The 20,116-nt window shown below is 42.1% G+C and overlaps 2 protein-coding genes across 4 annotated transcripts in view; both read right to left on the reverse strand.

The window, feature by feature from the left end:
• The window catches only part of CAPN3 (calpain 3), a 31,261-nt gene extending 26,144 nt beyond the window's left edge, over positions 1–5,117 (reverse strand). For both annotated transcript variants that reach the window (XM_062576325.1, XM_062576324.1), the window contains exon 1: positions 4,528–5,117. In XM_062576325.1, coding sequence (XP_062432309.1) covers positions 4,528–4,821 — 294 coding nt within the window. In that variant the 5' untranslated portion in view covers positions 4,822–5,117. The remainder of the gene's footprint in view (positions 1–4,527) is intronic.
• Positions 5,118–7,008: 1,891 nt separating this feature from the next.
• GANC (glucosidase alpha, neutral C) overlaps positions 7,009–20,116 on the reverse strand; it is a 31,501-nt gene continuing 18,393 nt past the window's right edge. Inside the window, exons 17-24 of one of the 2 annotated variants that reach the window (XM_062577384.1) lie at positions 19,755–19,998; positions 18,026–18,090; positions 16,976–17,052; positions 15,641–15,715; positions 14,393–14,506; positions 13,744–13,856; positions 12,284–12,387; positions 7,009–11,359 (exon numbers count right to left, since the gene is read on the reverse strand). In XM_062577384.1, the coding sequence (XP_062433368.1) occupies positions 11,250–11,359; positions 12,284–12,387; positions 13,744–13,856; positions 14,393–14,506; positions 15,641–15,715; positions 16,976–17,052; positions 18,026–18,090; positions 19,755–19,998 (902 nt within the window). In that variant the 3' untranslated portion in view covers positions 7,009–11,249. Of the gene's footprint in view, positions 11,360–12,283; positions 12,388–13,743; positions 13,857–14,392; positions 14,507–15,640; positions 15,716–16,975; positions 17,053–18,025; positions 18,091–19,754; positions 19,999–20,116 lie in introns of those variants that run through there. The other variant, XM_062577385.1, reaches the window with a different exon arrangement.

The raw sequence follows: 20,116 nt of genomic DNA on the forward strand, positions 1-20,116 counted from the left end.
CTCCAGTTGAAATATAAAGCTCTTAAATCCAGCAGGCTGTATTTTCTATGAAGATAGTTAGATGTCTAAAAGTGCTTCCATATACTAAATGTGTGTTGATGATTGTTCCCTGGTGCAATTTCATGCATCATCCACTCGTTTGCTTTGGAGAATAATCTGCCTGTGCAGCAGATTATCTGAATGCTTCATTTTCATTCTAAGCAGATCTACCTGGCTGCTAACTTGATTCTATTTGCATTCGCTATGAAAAGAAATTTCCTCCTGATGATTTTCTTGGTTATGGAGATCATCACCATAGGGAAGTCATTAAATCTGGAATTTGTAATTGTAATGCAGTGCTGTGACCTCCTGACTGCGAGCAAGGCGAATGACAAAGGAGTGTTTAAAAGGCCAGTCTCACAGTGGAGCCTTCCTATTAATTCTTAGTGTCATTACCTCCAAACAGGACCTCTTATTACTCTGCAGTGCGTTATACTAAAGTCCTCTTCTCGTATCTGAAAGTTAATGAGAAGCAGTGCTCCATAGTTTATATAGGAGCTGTTAGTAATCTCATTTTTTCAATAGAAAAATTGCATATTCAATAGGAATTGCAAATTCAACAGGAAAACTGACTCTCTGTGGCCTAATTTAATGCATCATATAAAGATTGTTTCAAATCTCCTTGACTTCACCACCAAGTGATAAACCATAACATAAAATTGGGCAACCTCGTCATGTCAGGTGTTACAATGCCATTCCCTTAGCATCCTCCATTTGTGGTGAGCTGGAGGGCGGGTCCTTCTGTGCACCCATGGCCTGGCCAGCAGCAGTACAAGCTCTTTGGTGCTGATCATGCACCATCATTTTTATTGTTCACGTAGTGCCTTCCTAATGCATGCTGACATATGGCATACCATACACAGTATATTATCTTGCCCCATGACACTCTTTATGCTCAGTTTTTGGGCACCAGAGGTCCCAGCCTCACTGTGCTCTCTAGAAATCTCTAACCTCTAAGGGAAGTATTTTGGAAACTATAAGATCTAAATAAGTCCGTGACAACCTAGCATGTTCTGTGATCTCTATGGCAAACGCTGGAATTTTGAACAAAGATGCTGAACATCATTGCTTCTCCATCCCTGCTTACTGAGGCAAGCAGATGTGCGTTAATGGACTGAAGTGAGGACAGGAAATCAGGAGTCTGTAAGCTCTGAGTTTTTGCTCTGTAACTAGTTTGCTGCAAAATCTTAGTCACCTATTCATATGTATTATGCTTCTTGTGTATGAGGCATGTAAATATTCCAGAGTCCTATAAAGATTAACTAGCTAAACTCTGAAAGAGCTCTATGAAAACTGAACCGCATGGTAAACGGGCCTCTGTTTTAATGAATAAAGTGATTAAACGCAAACTTCAGACTGTGCAGCTATTTCCTTCGCATATATTGGACCTTCTTTTCTCCTTTTTGAAGCTGTTTCCACGCACTTGGGACACTTCTGTTTTCTTTGAGTGTCACCTGGACATGCAGAGGGAATTCTACCTGGCTGCAGGAGGCTGTTGAGAATTCCCCAGGAGGATGAGAGCTGTTAGCAGCTGTCTAGCCCCTGGAGCCAGTGCTGCTGCTGTGCTCCTGGCTCCGCATGATGTGGTGGGCCGGGCTGGGAGGTGGAGTTGAACTCTGCTCCCGCAGGAAGCATGGGTATGGGAGGCTGAGTCTGCTAGAAGGGTTAGCGCAGTCTGTTGCTGAGCTGGATGTAACCTGATTTAGGAGAGAACGGGCCCTCTGAGCTTCTCATCTCCCATGGGCTGGTGGATGATTTAATATTATGAAGGAACTGAGAGGGTTTTAATTTCCCTGCTACTTTGAACAGAAACAGTGGATGGATCCTGCAGTCTTTACTCAAGAAAACTTTCACAGATGTCCCTTGGCTTTTGCCCAAATTGAGTATTACAAGATCTTCTCTGCGCATTCAGGGCATGGCATGACAGTCAGCTGGGTAGAATTACAGTCCTCTTTACCACCCCTGTGACAAGGTTTACAGCTGCCCCGCGTGGCAGAGCGTCCTGACGGTAATGCACAAGACCAGTCCTTGTGCCCCCAGCACAGACCAATCGCTCTGGGAGGCGGTGGCGGAGGAGCCGACCGCGGGGCAGCAGCAATTCCAGAGTCAAGAGCCTGCAGGGTCAGACGCGTGAGCGCACAGAGTTAACTTTGGGGACACCTGTCCTCGTCTCAGTAACGTATTTCACGGCGCGATAAGTGCCACAAGAGCGCTGTGAAAAGCCTGAGCCACAGCTGAGTCGTTGCCCATGCGTGAGGGGTGCTCGGGCTCCTGTGCACCGGGGGCAGCTGGCCGGGTGCCTCAGAGCGGGGCAGTTTCATTCTCAGCAGCTGATCTGCCCTGGGTAAATCCCTGATGCAAATGCAGACTAACAGCCTTTTGATGTGTTAGTATGCTGAAATCTGCAGCTAAGAAGCACTATTCCGAACATCAGTTATCAGTGCTTCATTAACAGTGTTTGCAAAGGGCAACCACATGATGCTGATACATCATATATTTTATATTCTTACACATTAATCTGATGTGTGTGGGGGGGAAGCTGGGATACATGACATGACCCAGGTGACTCAGCAAGCTAGAGGCAGTTAGGAATAGATTGTGTATTTCCTAGCCCTCTGTTTTAACCAGGAGATTTTACCTTACATTGTGCATTTGTTTATTTGCTATTTCTAGGGCTATGCGGTAGGCATGATACATCAGAAATCAGGGAAAGAATCTAGCGAGAAATCAGTACTAGGTATTTTCTCAGGACTTCTGAACTGTCTGGTATTCTATTTTCTTTTACAATGTATTTCTCAAGGTTGGCTCAATTCAGATTTGACTTAACAAGTGAGTTAAAGAAATATCTTTGAGACAGACATCCAGACAGGTGAACTTTCCCCAAAACAGAGGCTTGATACATGTATGCCCATTTACATCAGACAGAAGTGAAGTTACATTGTGCCTTTTTGCCATTTCAGTGCTTTCTTGTACGCACACTTACAGTCCGTTTGCCCCAGCGTGCTGGCATTCCTCCACTACACTGCTGTGTCACTTTCCTCCCTGCAGAAATATGGGAAATCCCCTCCTTTTACAGATGATTGCAGTGCTGCTCCATTTAACTCATTTCCGGGAGTTGGTGCAGCCGCGGTGGTGCTGAAGGAGTCGGGCAGCACTTGGCCACGTGACAGAGCACGTACACACGGGCACCCCGGGGGCAGACAGCCTATGGGGGTTTTACAGAGACCTGTGGCAATGGACGTACCAAATCAAAGTGGAAACACCTCTTTAAAGCCACTCCAAAACTAACTCTTCTTCTACATTTGATTCAATTATTCTAGTTCTTTCGAAGACTAGATTTTTCATTATCCTCTCTAACACAGAAATACAAACTCCGTCACCTTAGTGAGAACTAATAACTATAAGAAGCGTTACATCAGTGCCACCCCTATCTCACAGTGCTTGGATTAGACCCCTGCATCAGACATTATCACCAACTGGGACAATACATTTTCCTACTCTTTTGTTTTGGTTTCCCTCTTTGATCTGTTAAGAGCTCCACCTTGTTGCCCTTGAGACAGCAGCATATGGCCATACTCTGATTCTGTAGCAGCTACCCACAAAAGCTACTTTTGCTGTTTATTTGTGCTGTGTTACTGTGGTTAGCTTTGTCTAGCCTCGCTTTGTCACTGAGGCGCAGATTTCACTGTCAGAGAAGTATGGCATATCTAGAAAAGGCAGCCAGCAATGTCGGAAAGAGGAAGCTCCTCAAAACCATGTTCTTGCTGCCGGACAAGGGATGGTGGGGGACAAGGCCGCGTCCTGGGGGCTGCTGCACTGGAGAGGAGCAGCCGCGTGGCAGGAGTGGCAGTGAAAGAGAACACATTTTGTGGTAGGACAGAGAATCGATGGGGAGTTGAGGAACGAGTCCTCTGCATGAGAGAGGCTGAAGGTGACAAAGAATAGGAAGGCTGACTGGGGAAAAGCCCACAAGACAGGAAGAAAGGAAGGGGACTAACATACAGGCTTCCTTCTTCATGGTGATTATAACGCACTGTTTTGGCGAGCACGTAATAAGCTAATCAACCTTTGAAAGTCAGCTGAGCAATGTTGGGAATGAACAAAAACTGCATAAAAGCGTGATTCAGAGCATAGTTTGTTCTCTTATTTTCACACACTAGGAAAGCAGTAGAATACTGAAGACATAGCGAAAAAAGGTAGTGCCCAGTAATATGTTGCAGCACAAGAACTTTTCTTTGCAGTTTCAGATAAGCCAATTCCAAACAAATCGCACAAGAACCAATTAAATTTCATTCTTTTCTACATGCTTCATTCCATCTCATTTTATTCCTCTGGCCATTCTTAGCCTAGCTAGTTATCTTTCAGGATAGCTCTTTAAGAAAATATACTTGCAGCTTAGTTTCTTCCCCCTCTTGCAAAACAAGCATGCTCTGGGTGAATACTTTGATTTATAGAAAGTTAAAGGCACTCAGCAAACATGTTACTTACACGTGGTCTTTTCCACTCAAACTTGATGGGGATTTTCTGGCTATAGAAGAGGGAAGTCTCATTAGGTGGGAAATCAGGATCTTCATAGAGGATGTTTTTCTCCAGGCACTTCTTGTGAAGCTCTTCATAGGTCTTTTCCTTTGCTCTGATAATGGGCTGGTTGCGACTGATTATGGCAGAATAAATCCCCCCTGTTCCCCCACCTGTACCTTCAGCTGTAGTGCTAACAGTAGCACTAGGAACTGACCCAGCAGCTGTCTCCTGAGCCACTGCTGCATTTATGGCGGTTGGCATGGGAATCAAATTTAAAGCAAATGTTAAAAGAAAGAAAGATCTTGAAAACGGAAAGGAAATTTGAAAAAAAAAAGAGGAAGCTGTTGTGTAAAAAGTGTTTCCTTTTTGTTGAAATTCTCCTAATCAGATTTGCAAACAATAAAGTTCCATATAGTTGAGTAGTTTGTGCATCCTCTTGACGGCAATATTTTCTTGTAGGTAAGTAAGTAATTGATTTTACTCCTTGCTGTGGCACAAGATAACCCCTCGGTTAATTCTTGCGCCTGAGTTGTTGTTTCTACAGCGTGTGCCTATATGTACGCCTGCCCTGAGCGTGTGTGTAAGCACCCAGAAGAGACAAGTTTTAACGCAGGCAGCCTAAAAATAACCACGGGCGGAGAGAAAGAGAACAAGTGGGAGAGGGAGCGGTTAGTGAGACGGCATGAGTCTGCTGCGCAGCTCCTGCCAAGGCCAGGCATGCTCTTGGGCTTTACGGGTGCAGGCTGACTCCTGCTGCAGGCAGCTTGCCTCTCCTCAAATGGAGAGAGCAGTGGAAATTGGGAGCTAAACTCCTGCTGGTGTGGGAACATAATTATATAGTCCTGCTAGCCAATAAACTAGTCCTGACACTCCTTAAGGAACTGTTGATTTTTTTTTCCCCTGTAGTTACTGAAAAGCTATCTTTCTATACAGTCTTAATGGTGAAAAGCACAAATAATTTTATTTGATGCTACTGAGGTCAGTTCAATAAATGCCAGTTGGGGTTTAGCTCCTCCAAATTACAGCAAGAGAGCAGCTTGCCAGGATTAAGATTCACCTGGTGATAGCTACTTCCCATATAAAAGGCACCTTTATATACAGGGGCCCAGTGTGGAAACTGTGCCATTGTGTGGGTTAGGATATACTAATCTAAGAGGAAAAACAGGGTGACACCACCGTATATGTAGCAAGAAAAGCCCTCTAACACCCTAATTTCTTTGGTTAGGAAGTCTTAAGAAGTCTTAAATCACATGACAACATCAGTGTTATTTTTGCGTAATGACACTAATAGCTGGACTCTGGCTCACACCATGCACACTGACCTTCTGCCCTAGTACTAAAGTGTTTGCCAAAGCAGTAATTTTTGGTTGGTATTTGTTCCTCAGATATTTGTTTCATTTACTCATTTCAAATCAATGGTACAATGGACAATTATTAGGCCCCTCACACTCCATTAGGGCAACCTTTGAAGAAGCTAATACACTTATCAAGTTGAGCTAACCTCTGAGAATATTAATCCTCATCTTTCTAACAGTGGCCTAAATCTTTTTCTTTTTTATTATGAATGCAAGCCTTCTTTTGCAGCAACAGGGCAATGAGAAAGGGCTAATTCATCTGTTCTTGGAAATAGGAATGCAGTTGCTTCAAGACAGGTTGTCCACCTGTGGAATTGATGACTTCGTCATTACATTTAGATGTGAGGATTGAAGGTATCACATCTGACATCACTTTGCATGACAGCTTGGCACACATGTCACTCTTCCCAGGATAATTCAAGAGCAATATACTTTTCACTTTTAACCTAACACTGCTCTTTATAGATGTGTGAGGGTATTTTCTGGTTATATATGTTCAAAAGCAACTTCTCCTTTTCCTATTTTTACTAGACAGGTGATTTTGCTCTTGTAGGGCTTTTTGTGAGAAGCAGGAGTTGTTAGTAAAAGACAAAGGGTATCTTGAAAAAATGCAATTTACTAGAGAGGTGAATAGATGGTCTTACTACAGACACCAAAAAGCCCCCTTTGTCCACTTGGAATGGAGCCACCTTTTGTGATGGAATTTCTTGCAAGTAAAAGTACCCAGCACTTGACCTTGTTCAGACAAAGCAGAAGTGGACTATAAGAATGATAATGTTTGCATTTAACTGTTATGAAGTCTGATCTCTGGTTGTTTTTGCTAACTGAATTCAGTTATACTTTGTGGCTTACAACATGAGTGTAAATGTATTTCTTGATTTGTGGCATAAATATATGGAAAAGTATGAGAGTTGCTACAACTGCCAATGTAAATGTCATTTTTTTGAAATTTAATTCCTCAAGCCTAAAGACGACTTCTAAGAGCTGTCAAGCAACTAAAGCCTACAGAAATCTATACAAGTTAGGCACATCATACTACTGAAAACATAACCCATGAGAACTTACTCATAGCATCCTGATATCATCCTGAGGGTCACAGCATAAAAAGCAGTCAGCCACTTTTAATCAGATACATTTTAAAGAATATTACTTAGAAATTCTCCATAGTACAAGGAAGGTTAGAAGGAATAAGGTGTTTAACTCACTTCAATGTTACTTTATTCCACTTACTTTCACACTTCAGAAATACCAGGTAAAATGTTTCATTAAAGTGTTCCAGACAATAATTACACAGTCAGAACCACCATTATGCTTAAATGTAGGAAACAATCACCATTTAAACCTTAGAAGCCAATAGAAGAATGGAGCCTGTAAAAGACCTATTTGCTGCTGATCCACTTGCCTGCATTAAGCACAGCACTGTTTAGGCTGCCAGTCCCCAATTCCTACAGCAGAGGCTTATAGTACCTACTAGAAGGGTTGAAAAACAGCTTTGCAGACTAAAGGAGGAGGAACCCAGGGGTCTGGTGGGGAACAAGTTGCACTCAGTAGTCAAAAGCAGAGTAATCATAGTTAGCTCTCACATTTGATATTTGCAGAAATCTGCCCTGCGGAGGACAAACAGCAGCAGGTGGCAATGACTGACTGACCCTGCTCAGGGAGGGCTTAGTAAGAAGAGCAGGGCACACTGCACAAATGGACGGTTATGTTCCCTTTAGTACGCAAAAATGTTAACAATGCTTCTCTGCTTCCCAAGAGTCAATCTACTATCTTTTCAGAAAATATTTCCTTATCTTACTGAAAATAAATACATAAATAAATAGATTCTGCTCTTTTGTATCCATAAAACCCAACTGACAGTATGTTCAGGCTTGCCTGAATCGATTTTAAAGTAATATATTATTAATATATATTAAAGTAATATATTCCTATGAGTAAGAAGTGCAGCAAAAGGGGCAGGAGACTTGCATGGGTGAGCAAGGAGCTCTTGGCCAAATTCAGACAGAAGAAGAAAACACACAGAATGTGGAAGAGGAAACAGGCTACTTGGGAGAACTATAGGAATGCAGTCAGAGTATGTAGAGATGCTGCAAGGAAGGCTAAGGCCCAGATGGAATTGAGTCTGGCAAGGGATGTCAAGGACAACAGGAAGGGCTTCTTCAACGACATCAGCAGCAAGGGGAGGACTAGGGAAAACGTGGGCCAGCTACTGACTGGAGAGGGGGCCATGGTGACAAGGGATTCAGAGAAGGCAGAATTACTGAATGCCTTCTTTGCTTCAGTCTTTACTGCTAAGGAATCCTGCAGCCTGGACGTGAGGGAGAAAGTCTGGAGAAGGGAAGACTTTCCTTTGGTTGAGAAGGATAGGATTAGAGACCTTCTGGGCAGGCTAGACATCCACAAATCCATGGGCCCGGATGGGATGCACCCACGGGTACTGAGGGAGCTGGCGGATGTTGTTGCCAGGCTGCTCTCCATCGTCTTTGAAAGGTCCTGGAGAACTGGAGAGGTGCCTGAGGACTGGAAGAAAGCCAATGTCACTCCAAAAGTCTTCAAAAAGGGCAAGGAGGAGGACCCAGGCAACTACAGACCAGTCAGTCTCACCTCCATCCCTGGAAAGGGGATGGAATAGCTCATTCTGGATGTCATCTCCAGACATATGGAGGAAAAGAAGGTGATCAGGAGTAGCCTGCATGGATTCACCAAGGGGAAATCCTGCTTAACCAATCTGAGAGTCTTCTAGGATGGAATGACTGGCTGGGTAAATGAGGGGAGAGCAGTGGACATTGTGTACCTTGACTTCAGCAAGGTTATTGACACTATCTCCCATAACATCCTCCTAGATAAGTTCAGGAAGCGTGGGTTAGACAGGTAGACAGTGAGGTGGACTGAGAACTGGCTGAAAGGCAGAGCTCAGAGGTTCGTCATCAGTGGCGTGGAGTCTAGCTGGAGGCCTGTGGCTAGTGGTGTCCCCCAGGGCTGAGTACTGGGTCCCATCCTGTTCAACTTATTCATCAGTGACCTGGATGAGGGGACAGAGTGCCTCCTCAGCAAGTTTGCTGATGCTACCAAGCTGGGAGGAGTGGCTGATACCCCAGGGGGCTGTGCTGCCATTCAGAGAGACCTGGGCAGGCTGGAGAGTTGGGCAGAGAGGAACCTCCTGAGGTTCAACAAGGGCAAGTGCAGGTCCTGCACCTAGGGAGGAATAACCCTAGGCACCAGGACAAGCTGGGGGCTGACCTTCTGGAAAGCAGCTCTGCAGAGAAGGTCCTGGGAGTGCTGGTGGATGACAAGTTGACCATGAGCCAGGAATGTGCCCTTGTGGCCAGGAAGGCCAATGGTCTCCTCAGGAGCATTAGGAAGGATGTTTCCAGCAGATCGAGGGAGGTGATCCTGCCTCTCTACCCAGCCCTGGGGAGGCCTCATCTCGAGTGCTGTGTCCAGTTCTGGGCTCCCCAGTTCAAGAGAGACACGGAGCTACTGGAGAGAGTCCAGCGTAGGGCTATGAAGATGCTCAGAGGGCTGGAGCACCTGCCCTATGAGGAACGGCTGCGAGAGCTGGGCCTCTTCAGCCTGGGGAAGAGAAGACTGAGGGGGGATCTTATCAATGTGTATGAGTATCTGAAGGGAGGGTGTCAAGGGGACAGGGACAAACTCTTTTCAGTTGTCCCATGTGACAGGACAAGAGGCAAGCAACGGGCACAAACTGAACCACAGGAAGTTCTGCCTGAAGGTGAGGGGGAATTTGTTCCCTGTGAGAGTGACGGAGCACTGGACCAGGTTGCCCAGAGAGGTTGTGGAGTCTCCTTCTCGGAGATCTTCAAGGCCTGCCTAGATGCAACCCCGTTTACCATGCTCTAGGCGACCCTGCTTGAGCAGGGAGGTTGGACTAGATGATCTTCAGAGGTCCCTTCCAACCTCACTGATTCTATGATATTTGACAACTGTAGCAAATGGAAAGGCCAATGAACTTGAATTATGGAGTGACAGCAGCCTGTGAGGAGAGATGCGTCACACAGAAAGGGTAGTGGGAATAGGTAGAATGTATGGGAATTAGCATACTCAGGTTGTGTCTCCAGGCTCTGATAAGGGAAGGAAGCAGCAGAGCACCCCAGTTCTGTCTGTAGAAAAAGTGGGATTGTGAGGCAAAAGAGTATTAGGTGAGTTGTAAGAAAATGGGGGGATATGCATGAGACGGGATGGCTAAATACAGAATTAATCCCATTAAATTAAAGAGTATTTTCCGTTATAAAGAAAATGTTGAGCGGTTCAAGTTTCCTTTGCCTGAAAAAGCTTTCCCATTGCTACCTACTAAACTCAAAACTCAGCTAGATATTAAAACTGATCTACAAATTGCTAAAAAAAGAAAAGAAAGCCAGATGTTATCAGGAATTGAAAGATATGGAACAGCAGAGATGTCCAGAAGCAGAGCTGCTGTATCAGGCTGGCTGTAACCAATGACATTCACGCATCCAAACACACAGACAATTCCTTCCTAACAAAAAATTTTTTTAAGTTGCACTGGTGGAGAGGGGAGCAATAACGTGCAAAGATTTCCATCGCAGTCCTGCTGCCACCCCAAGCAGCACTGCACTTCTTTAGACTTGTGCCTTCTTGAAAATTCAAATACCAGTTTCAAATCTAGTTATATGGATTCTGACTTCCCCACTTCTGCATTACAATATCGCACAACTGACTGGCACTGCCTATTAAAACCTTAGCTTCAGTTCAGCTTGAACTGTTAAGCTAGCCTGTTGTTTACTTTCCTGTACAAACTGCCTGATTTTGCACTGTGGTAAGGATTGAAAAAGGGAAGTGCCTGTACTCATGCTGGGTGGCTCCTTCTGGGTTTGCTTCTCAAAGCAGCTTGCAAGCAGAACACTGACCATAACCTCCACATCTGACATAGCTATCAATGCTGTTTGTTAAAGCGGGCACAGAGCTGCTCTTCCCAAGTGCTCTTCTCTATGAGTGGTTGGCTTTTCAGATACTTACATTAAACCCCATGCCAACCAGTCACAACCTCACCTACTTACCAAGTCAGGATATTCTGGTGCAAGTGAAGGCAGAACTTCACCTTAATGTCTTACTGAAGCTAGCCTAAACCAGATGGTGATTACAATCCCATTGCTATTACATTTTTTCAACCGCTGACTTGAGAAGAGCTACTCAAGTCTAACTTACTGTTTTAAAAGCAAGATTATAGGAAATGTTAGTTTGCAGAGAGGGAAATATGTTCTTCGATCTAACCAGATTCAGATAAGCTTTTTAACTCCTTCAAATCCATTTCCGTTCAGCCTTTCAGTAAATTCTCCGAAGAAGCTGTTTCTCCTTTCACTTGATATGAATCTCCCAGTCAGCACCAACACTCAGGTCTAACTTCTCCAGCGTCAACACAGAGGTCTTCATTTCATATGTGAAAACCACTTCTTTTTCCTTCCCATCTGAACAGGACAAGAAAGTTTACCATATGCTTTAAGAACAACCTTTCTCAAATACAGTTACGCACAACTCCCTCTTATTAATTCAGACCATCCATGGAACTAGCAGTAAAGATTGATTAGAAATGAAATAGTAACCAAATCTGCTCAGAGTACACCCAAGAACGCAGCAGAATTGGAGACACTATTTCTTGTCTTCTGGCCTTTCAAACTAACTTGGGGTATATGAGCTTCCATCACAAAATTATTCAAGGATTTTTCTGCAGAAGTTAACCCTTGTTTCAGTATAACTTATTCTCCAAGCACTGTAGAAGTCCTGTGCATTGACAGGTGCAAGCAGAAAGTCCATGTCCATACGATTCCCAAGGTGAAGGGATGCACCTGAAAAGCAGCGAGAAGTGACAAGCCCTCTCTGCAGGTGCTACTGCTTACCCCTATGGGATCCCTTGCAACTTACAGAGATCCCCGTACAGTCAGGAACTCCAGGCTTTGTCAAATGAGCAAGAGAACAGAAGAGCAATTTTGTTTTTGTCCACAGATTTCCAATCTTGGAGTAGGCAGACTGACAGATCTGACCTGTACTACAGAAGGACCAAATGGTCCTTCATTTTAAATGCCAGCTCTGGTCATATGCTTTGCAGGATTAACTTAACTGAACTTGTTAATTCTGAAGTATCATTATTGATATATCTATTACCTTATAAAGTAAATGTTCGTCAGTTCTGCATGTAATATTAGCAGTAACTGCTAATTTCTCTCACTAAATTCTGCCTTTGATATCCAAAAAGTAGCAAAGATGACTGAACCAAGAATCTCCCCATGCTGTAATAGCTCCATTACAGAGCTGCCAGTCTGCAGCCTCTAATGAATGCCACCAGCACAAGAGTATTTCAAACAATTCCAGTGAAATGAAAGTTAGTTCATTACCCTTTAAACATGTTGTCACAGACATGGGTTGCTGTCCAAGTCCCAGAATTATCACTTGTTCAACTATGCATGTTGTGCAGTATTGTCCTTTTTCATCTGTGCAACTGAAAAAAGAAAATTAATTCATATACAGTAGTTCCTGTCCCTCAGCAAGTCAGCATCATACAGAAAAACCACTACTGCAGTCTCTCCCTGAAGGTTCCCAGTACTGTTTCTTCTCTCTATTTATCTTTCTCTTGAAACAGATATAATTTTCTCCCATTATCAGCTGACATTTTTGTACAGCAGACTTTACAAAATTAGAAGGGAGAAGAAAAGTTTTCCAAGCCATTTTGTGATAAAAAGAAATGTAGCTTTAATAACCAGAAAGGTTCTCAGATTTTGCCAAATGGTAATGTGAAAATCCCTTTCTGAACACAAAAGTAAAGCTGTCTAATTTTAACATTTTTCAAACAACACATTTCAGTTTGTATCGTGATTTTCTTTCATTTTGAAATTAATTTCAAGTATTCATTCGTAATTAAAAACCTCTAAAAAAAAGCTTAGAAAAAAAATAAAAATGTTCACTTTGGAGAGAACAGAATGTTATATTTGACTCAAAAAGATAAATTCTAGATTTGCTAGTGATTTAGAAATATCTTTTACCTTCCTCCTGAATTTTTAAGTTTTTCATATTTTAGTCTTGCCAGATAAAGGGATGTGAGGCATACTTTCAGTTACACTATCCAAACTAATCTACAGTTTTGCTCTGTGCTGAATTTTGTAGTTTGAGAACCACTTACCGCTATTTTTATTATTTTATTTATATTACTATTTTTTGAAGCCTGAAAGAATAATGAAATACTTGTAAATTCATTACTTATCAACTGAGCAGGCCCAGAGGCAACAGACCTCACTAATAAAACTGTAGTGAGGATTTATTTGAAATTGCTTTCCTTACAAGTAGCAGATATAGATATTTTTGGCTTTTAGTTGTTTCACTCAGCCTTTTCAGAGTGTCTCTTTGTGCTTTCTCCCCTATATTTTAACATTTTAAGATATAGGGTGCTTTTGCTGATGATTTTCAGACCATGTGTAATGGTGTCTGATTATGGTTCCCGTACCTTAGAAGATACAAGCACTCTAGGTATTGCCTATTTGCAAACCTCCCACTTTACCATCCTTGTTTCTTCAAGGCATTTTATTATTGCTGATGACTTCCTTTGTATTTGAGTAAATCTGTAAAACTGAGTAAATCGAAACAATATTAGACAACTCAGCATTTTCAAGTGTTGGTGTATCTAGACTTAGGCAGAGCATCACTCGCCTATGCAGTTTTATACAGGACTCTGCTTGCTCTGGGTCTTCACCAGCAATGATGAACTAACACTTCTACATTTGTAAGGAGGTTTAATGAACTAGAAAAGGCATTTCCAATGGTTGTGTATTGGGTGGCTTTTGTCTGCAGTGGTTGCTGTTACCTGGAAGAGAGAACTTGTTTATGGAAAGTGAATTTCCGGTGCAGGAACTGCTTCTCGTGAAGGTACTCGAATGAATGCCCATCATCTAGGTAGAGTTCACCTTTTGCATAGCCCTGTGAAACACACCAGATGGGAGCCCAAATTAAGAGGAACTTCTAGTGTTGGACAATGAAACTGAAAATCCTAAGTCTCACTATATGTTAATGTCTTATAGTGAGGGTTTATTTTTTAGCAACTTGAATCTCTGGAAAGCTCAGGGAGTCCAGTTCTGAAAGTGCTCTGGACACTCTGGACATTCTGATTTTGCAAACTAGTATGTGTGCCAGATGACCCCTCTTTTATTGGAAAGGATAGTTGTGGGAAGTTCTTTTTCTGGATTGAGGAGGAAGTGCGTGGCCTATACATTCTCTGCTTCTTCCTCCAAGGGACTAGAAAGGAGCTGGGAAAAGTTAGAAAATGTTCTGCCTGTGCTACACTCAGTCTCACTCTGAGGGAACAGTGGGAGTGAGGTGGGACCCCAGGCAGCAGGAATGAAGAAAAGCCACAGGATGTTCAAAGTGTAGACACCACTATGCCGATTGAATAGGCATCCTAAAAAGATGAATGGGATTAAAGACAACTTTGTAAAGGAAAGGTTGTCTCAGAGTACCTCTGTATCCAGGGCCACATGGAGTTTGTAAGAAGTATCTGTCATCCATTCAGTGGACTTTCCAGCTCTGATCTTCAGAGGTATCACAGTCCCCCCACGCTGGAACACAGGAATCTGCCAATAACAAAGTCAGGATAGAAAAGTTCATATAAACTGATCATACAATTTTAACTTACTTGATAGGAAAACTGCAACTTTTTCTTATCAAATCTCAGAAATGAACTTTTACTGTGAGCATATAAGGAAAACTACTCAGTTAACAATGGGAATAGTAGTTAACTTCCTGTATGTGTTCAAGCCAAAGCATCTCTGCTGGGAGAAGTCACCCTTACAATAACTCACCTCTCTGCTACCAAGACTCATAAGTGTTCCACATTAACAACAAAGGAGATAGGGTAGGATTTTGGGAGGGTGATTTCTGAGGTACAAGAGTTGTTATAATGTTCATACACTGAGGTTCTAGGACCACCTGGCTAACTACCTAAATCGAGTGGGTCTGTCACAGCAAAGCCCACAATATCAGATGGCCCAAGGGAATTTCTCAATTGCAAAGCATCTTGAAAAACTTTTCTTTTTTTTACTTCACCACTTTGATCAAATATTGCCTCCACAGACTGGTAGACTCCTAATGCAGAGCCTTTCAGTGCTCAGTTAACACTAGATTACTTATTACCCTTTTCTGCAGAGTTGTTCTGAATGCACGTTGAAGTCTACCCACTGAAAAAGTAGATTATCTAGAATGTGATACAAATTCACTCAGCTGCAATTACTTTATGCAGACATGTCTCTATGAGCATTTTTGAAAGATTTTACACTTTATTTTGGGGCGTGAGGGGAATAAAAAGGAAGCTATCAAATTCTAAATCTGCTGGGAAATTAGTACAGATAGTAGAAATACACATTCAAGCTTAGCATGCCATAATTTCTGTGTTTAGAAAGGCCCTGACAGGTCACTAAGATACAGGGCAGGACGTCACTGGAATTCATTTTTACCATAATTATCCCTTTTTCCAGCTGTGTTCTGCTCATAGCATCAGTTTTCAGTTTTAGAATATTTCTGTCTGAAATTAACACAGAGATTTTTCTTCTTTATAAAAGCTGTTTTACATTACAATCCTACAAGGAAATTGAAATGTCACTTTTCAGATTTTGAGTACTTACAAAACAGTACAGATTTTGAGTACTTACAAAAAAGCCTATATTATTTTTTCAGCTTAAAGAAATTAGTGTTTTAAAACAAAAACATACATTATCCAGTGTTACTGGAATCTTCACAGTGCCTGCAGCTTCCATTCGTTTAAATATTCTGAAATCATACCAAATCTAGGAAAAAATGAAGAAAAGAATGAGCCCAATATATCTATGGAACAATCTGTTCCCTCTGCAGGGGGGCAGTTGCTTTTTTGCTCCATCTTGTAATCTCACTATTCCTACCAATTTATTTGAGGTGCAAGAATTTGCATTTATTTATTTATTTATTTATTTATTTTAAGTCCATTGACACTCTGGAGAGAAAGAATAAATTGTCATTCCTGAATCACAAAATTAAGCTACTCTTTTCTATAGTTTGCATACATTTTGTACGCATCTGGAGGTGCCAAGCAACGACATAACAACAACAACAAAAAAATGTAAGTTACAGAATAAGCTTACTGATTCTGAAATGAAAATTAATAATAACACTGCTAAAACAGGTCACAAAAACAAGTGACATCTGCAACATCCCCTGCACCACAGTTGTCACCAGATTTAACTGCTTTAGGGGTGCCAGGTAGCGAATTTCCACAGAGATGCTGATAAAACTAATTTTCTTAGCTTGTTTGGAGAGCATAGTCACTTTTGCCCTTATATTGATTAAAAAAAAAAATTGTTAGTGTCCTCAGGTGCATTAGTAGAGTCACAAGGCTTTCACACTCCACTTTGCTGCTGTCTTTCATTTGTCTCTAGAGCTGAATCTCAAACTTTTCCTTAGGAAACACATTCTCAGATTCCTTCCCTTCCTCCACCTCTCAGCTGCTGAAACAAAAGGCTCTGTGTGGGAGTGGGTCACAGTGCCATCCTGTGGATGAATGACTTGACTTCAGAGAGAAACTGATCTCTCTACATGTCAAATTGTTTCCTATGCATGCCTCAGGCTACTGAGGCTTGTATTTCTTTGTTATAACTTCCCTTTCCCCAGCTTCCCTCTGGTTTCCTTATGAACTTCCCTTCAAAGATCCCTTTTCCTCCATGTAGAAGAGAAGCTTAACCCTAAGAGAAATACATGAAAGAAAGGAATTGACAATTTAGTGTAGTGTTTTTTTGGCATTGCAAGAGGAGCAGTGAGTCTTGAGGGGAGACTTGAAATCTGTGCAGCAGCTCTTGGAAAAGCAAGAAAGCAAGTCTGCTGTTAGCCAACTGTGCGAGGTACCAAGATGGAAGAAAAGTCCAGAGCAGTGGACTACGGCGGGTACAGGACTGCTATCACCACCCTATGACAGCGGTGGCACCACTTCTTAGCAGTTATGAAGTGGAAAGCTGGGAGACTGCAGCATAAAATATTTCTTTGGTTGAATAGCTGAGCAGCTTCTTATTCAACCTCACCTCCTCTGACCCAGGAAGCAGAACATTCACTGTCCTGGCCTCTCGCTCAGTGACTGGATGCACCAGCAAAGCATTTCCTGGAGAAAAACAAACACAGCAATGATTGACTGCTGTGGTCCTTAAGGCTGCATCTCAGCAGAATGGTAGCTCTGTGCTTTGGTGTTTCCTGGCGTGGCCAATCTCCCATAGCCACTTGGGGAGTTGCACAGGCCATGCCATGTGCTTATGTTTACTCTCTGCTAGATACAAAGACACATGTAAGAAACTGATGGTACTTGGGTCTCACTCTGGCAGCAGGATGCACCTGGGCTGCACTCCACATCCCAGCTTGAAGGCACTCCTGGGTCCTGCACAGATTGAGAGATGTTGTGCTCTGTGCTCTTTGGTTGAGCAAAAAATATGCTCTTCTAACCAAAGCAGTGGAAGAAGAGACTGCAATTGTCAAACAAATTCTGCTCATTGCACTAGGGATGGTTACACTTTACTCCTAAAGATACATCAATGTATACAGACACTTGAAAGTTATTAGCCTGCACTCCTGAATCTGCAGGTAACAGAAGAAATGGAAAAAGGGAAGGAACCACCCCTCACCCCCAGCTTCTTTCTTCCCTTAGAAGCTGAACATGCATCATACAGATACGCTCATCTCCTAAGCTTAATTTCTGAAAGCACTGACTTCAGCAGCCAGCCATATCAGAGTAATCAACTTCTGATGGTAGTTGTTTGCTGCTGTCTTTCCAAAGCAGACTGTGGTCTTAGCTGCTACAGTGAATTTCCATCTTTCAGGTCAAAATATTGGCTGTGTTTTTTTAAAACCGACTAGGTGAGAGTGACCTCTATTTTTGCATCTCAGATGACTCCAATTTTCAAAGTGCTCACAATTTATCTGTGACAACCAGGTCTTTTAAAGAGGTCTCAAGTTTAGCATTCAGTAATAACATCCCTTTAAAAAATTCTGGAAGAGTTTTTGTGCCTTCTTTTTATCATGTGACACTTCAACCTCAAAAAATTTTAATTCAAATTCCAGACAATGAGAAGTCACCTACTTACCTAGCATGTACTCATTTTCCACACCAAAAGTGTCTACTTTCCCTGGAAACTCTACCCAGAGAGGCCTGCAGAAAGCAAAATATGGTAGGGTAGGATAGGGTAGGGTCTCCCTTCAAGCTGTTTGCAGCCTTTTCAGGCTCCATTTTCTCCCCCTCTAATAAGACACAGCTGTCAAGAATTGTTAAGTAGGCAGGGTCCTTATCTGTGCCTTGAAGGGCCCGTGTTAAGTGCAATATTGGTTAAGACAATCCAATATACTTGTGGTTTGGCCTCCAACAGCCCAGCTTTCTTTCCTCTTGCCTTCCTTGCAAACTTGCGCTACATCTACCTTTCTTCTAGCAAAGGTGAGATGGATGACCTTTTGCGTTACCATCTATCAGCAGTGCTGCTTTGATTGGCCAGTCCTTGAGGGACAGTCCTTCCTGCTCTCAGAAGTACATTTCTGCTTTTACAGCAGCTGTCTCCTCTTGGTCACAGACTGAAAAACCTGCACCCCAAAGTTGAATTTTAGTCTTTTTCAAAAAAGGGTAGTGCAATAACCATCTGGTAACAGAGCAGGCCTTGTATTTTTCAGTTTGGAAGTTTACAACAATAATAACTCATTCTAACAGGCACAGGGTCTGTAGCAATTTGCTGGGTTTCCTTACAAAGGCTTGCCCACCTGCTCACACACAGGCATCCAGTTGTTTACTGCAGCTTTGCTGTTTATTTGCTCACTAATGAGGCACATTTTCCACTCTGTTTGTCTCAGTAAGTAAAATACCATGTTTTCACTGTAATTATGTAGCTACTGCAGAAAATTCAACATGATATTTGCTTTACTTAACCTTGTGGGTCAATGTAGGCTTCATTTCCAGAAAGAAAGAAGCTCAATCTGTGTATCAGTGTATACATCAGGGGCATCTGTACCTATAAACGTGCACGCAGACACACTATATTTGTAATGTAAATCATATTCATAATTCAGTCTACAATTCCTGTCTTCAGAAAGGCCTTATCTTTCTTAAAACTTCAGAGACATATTGTATTTGCTCAACAATGAGTAAAGATAAATATGGTGCAAAAGGACAGGTCTAGGGAAACCTCAAAGACACAATAATACCAAGGAGATTGGTTACATTCATCTTTTTCTGGAAGCACTGTTGCATTCAATTCCCCTGAGACACATTTTTAGAGGTTAGAGAGCAGCAGAAGGTTCATTTTCTAATTTTACTTCTGCTCTAGATTACTAGATTTTTTACTAAAGGAATATGAAATACTGCAAAGACAAATAATCAAGTTAACAACATGAAATAAGCTTTTATAACAGTAACATTTCAATAATAACAGATATTTTTCACATGGGGTAAAAATGACCTTGATGCTTTTAGGTCAGCAAGTTCAGAGTATGTTAGCTAGTGTGTTGAAATGTGGGTCAGAATACTGGATAATATTCTTCATTATGAGGAGAAGTTTGGATTCTACTACCTTAAGCACATCTGACATTGTACGTGTGCAGTATTTACTGAATCAGTACGCTCCAAATCTCATTTGAAAAAAAGGATATGTAATTTTCCTACTAGGATCCTACCGAGGCTTGCAAAAAGCAAGAAAATAGAATTCAGTCATTTTTGTGTTTGTTTTGTAAGTATTTAAATAGCAATCTTGAAAGTAAGAGATAGTAATTTAACTTTCTTCCTCCAAGTGACTTGCAGAAGGTAATCACTAAACTTCCTGACCAACCTCTTACCTCATAACGGGTTCTGCTGCTGTGTGTGCCCGATAGAACAGCGTATACAAGTAGGGCAGGAGGGTGTAGCGCTCTCTAATAGCTTTCCTGATGATCTGGGTGTTCTTCTCCCCAAAGAGCCAAGGTTCTCGCCGTTTGCTCTCCATGTTAGAATGACCTCTGAAGAAGGGCTGGTAGGCTCCAGCCTGATACCAACGAACAAGTAATTCTGGTTCTGGATCTCCAATAAACCCTCCCACGTCAGCTAGATATTGTGCAGATAAAAAAAAAAGAAAAAAAAACCACACATTTTTAGAAATTATTTTGAAAAAACATTTAAGTTCCTCTTTAACCAATACTCCCAGCATATAATCCATGCATTT

This window comes from Rhea pennata, chromosome 5 (assembly GCF_028389875.1).
Source record: "Rhea pennata isolate bPtePen1 chromosome 5, bPtePen1.pri, whole genome shotgun sequence".
NCBI lineage: Eukaryota > Metazoa > Chordata > Aves > Rheiformes > Rheidae > Rhea > Rhea pennata.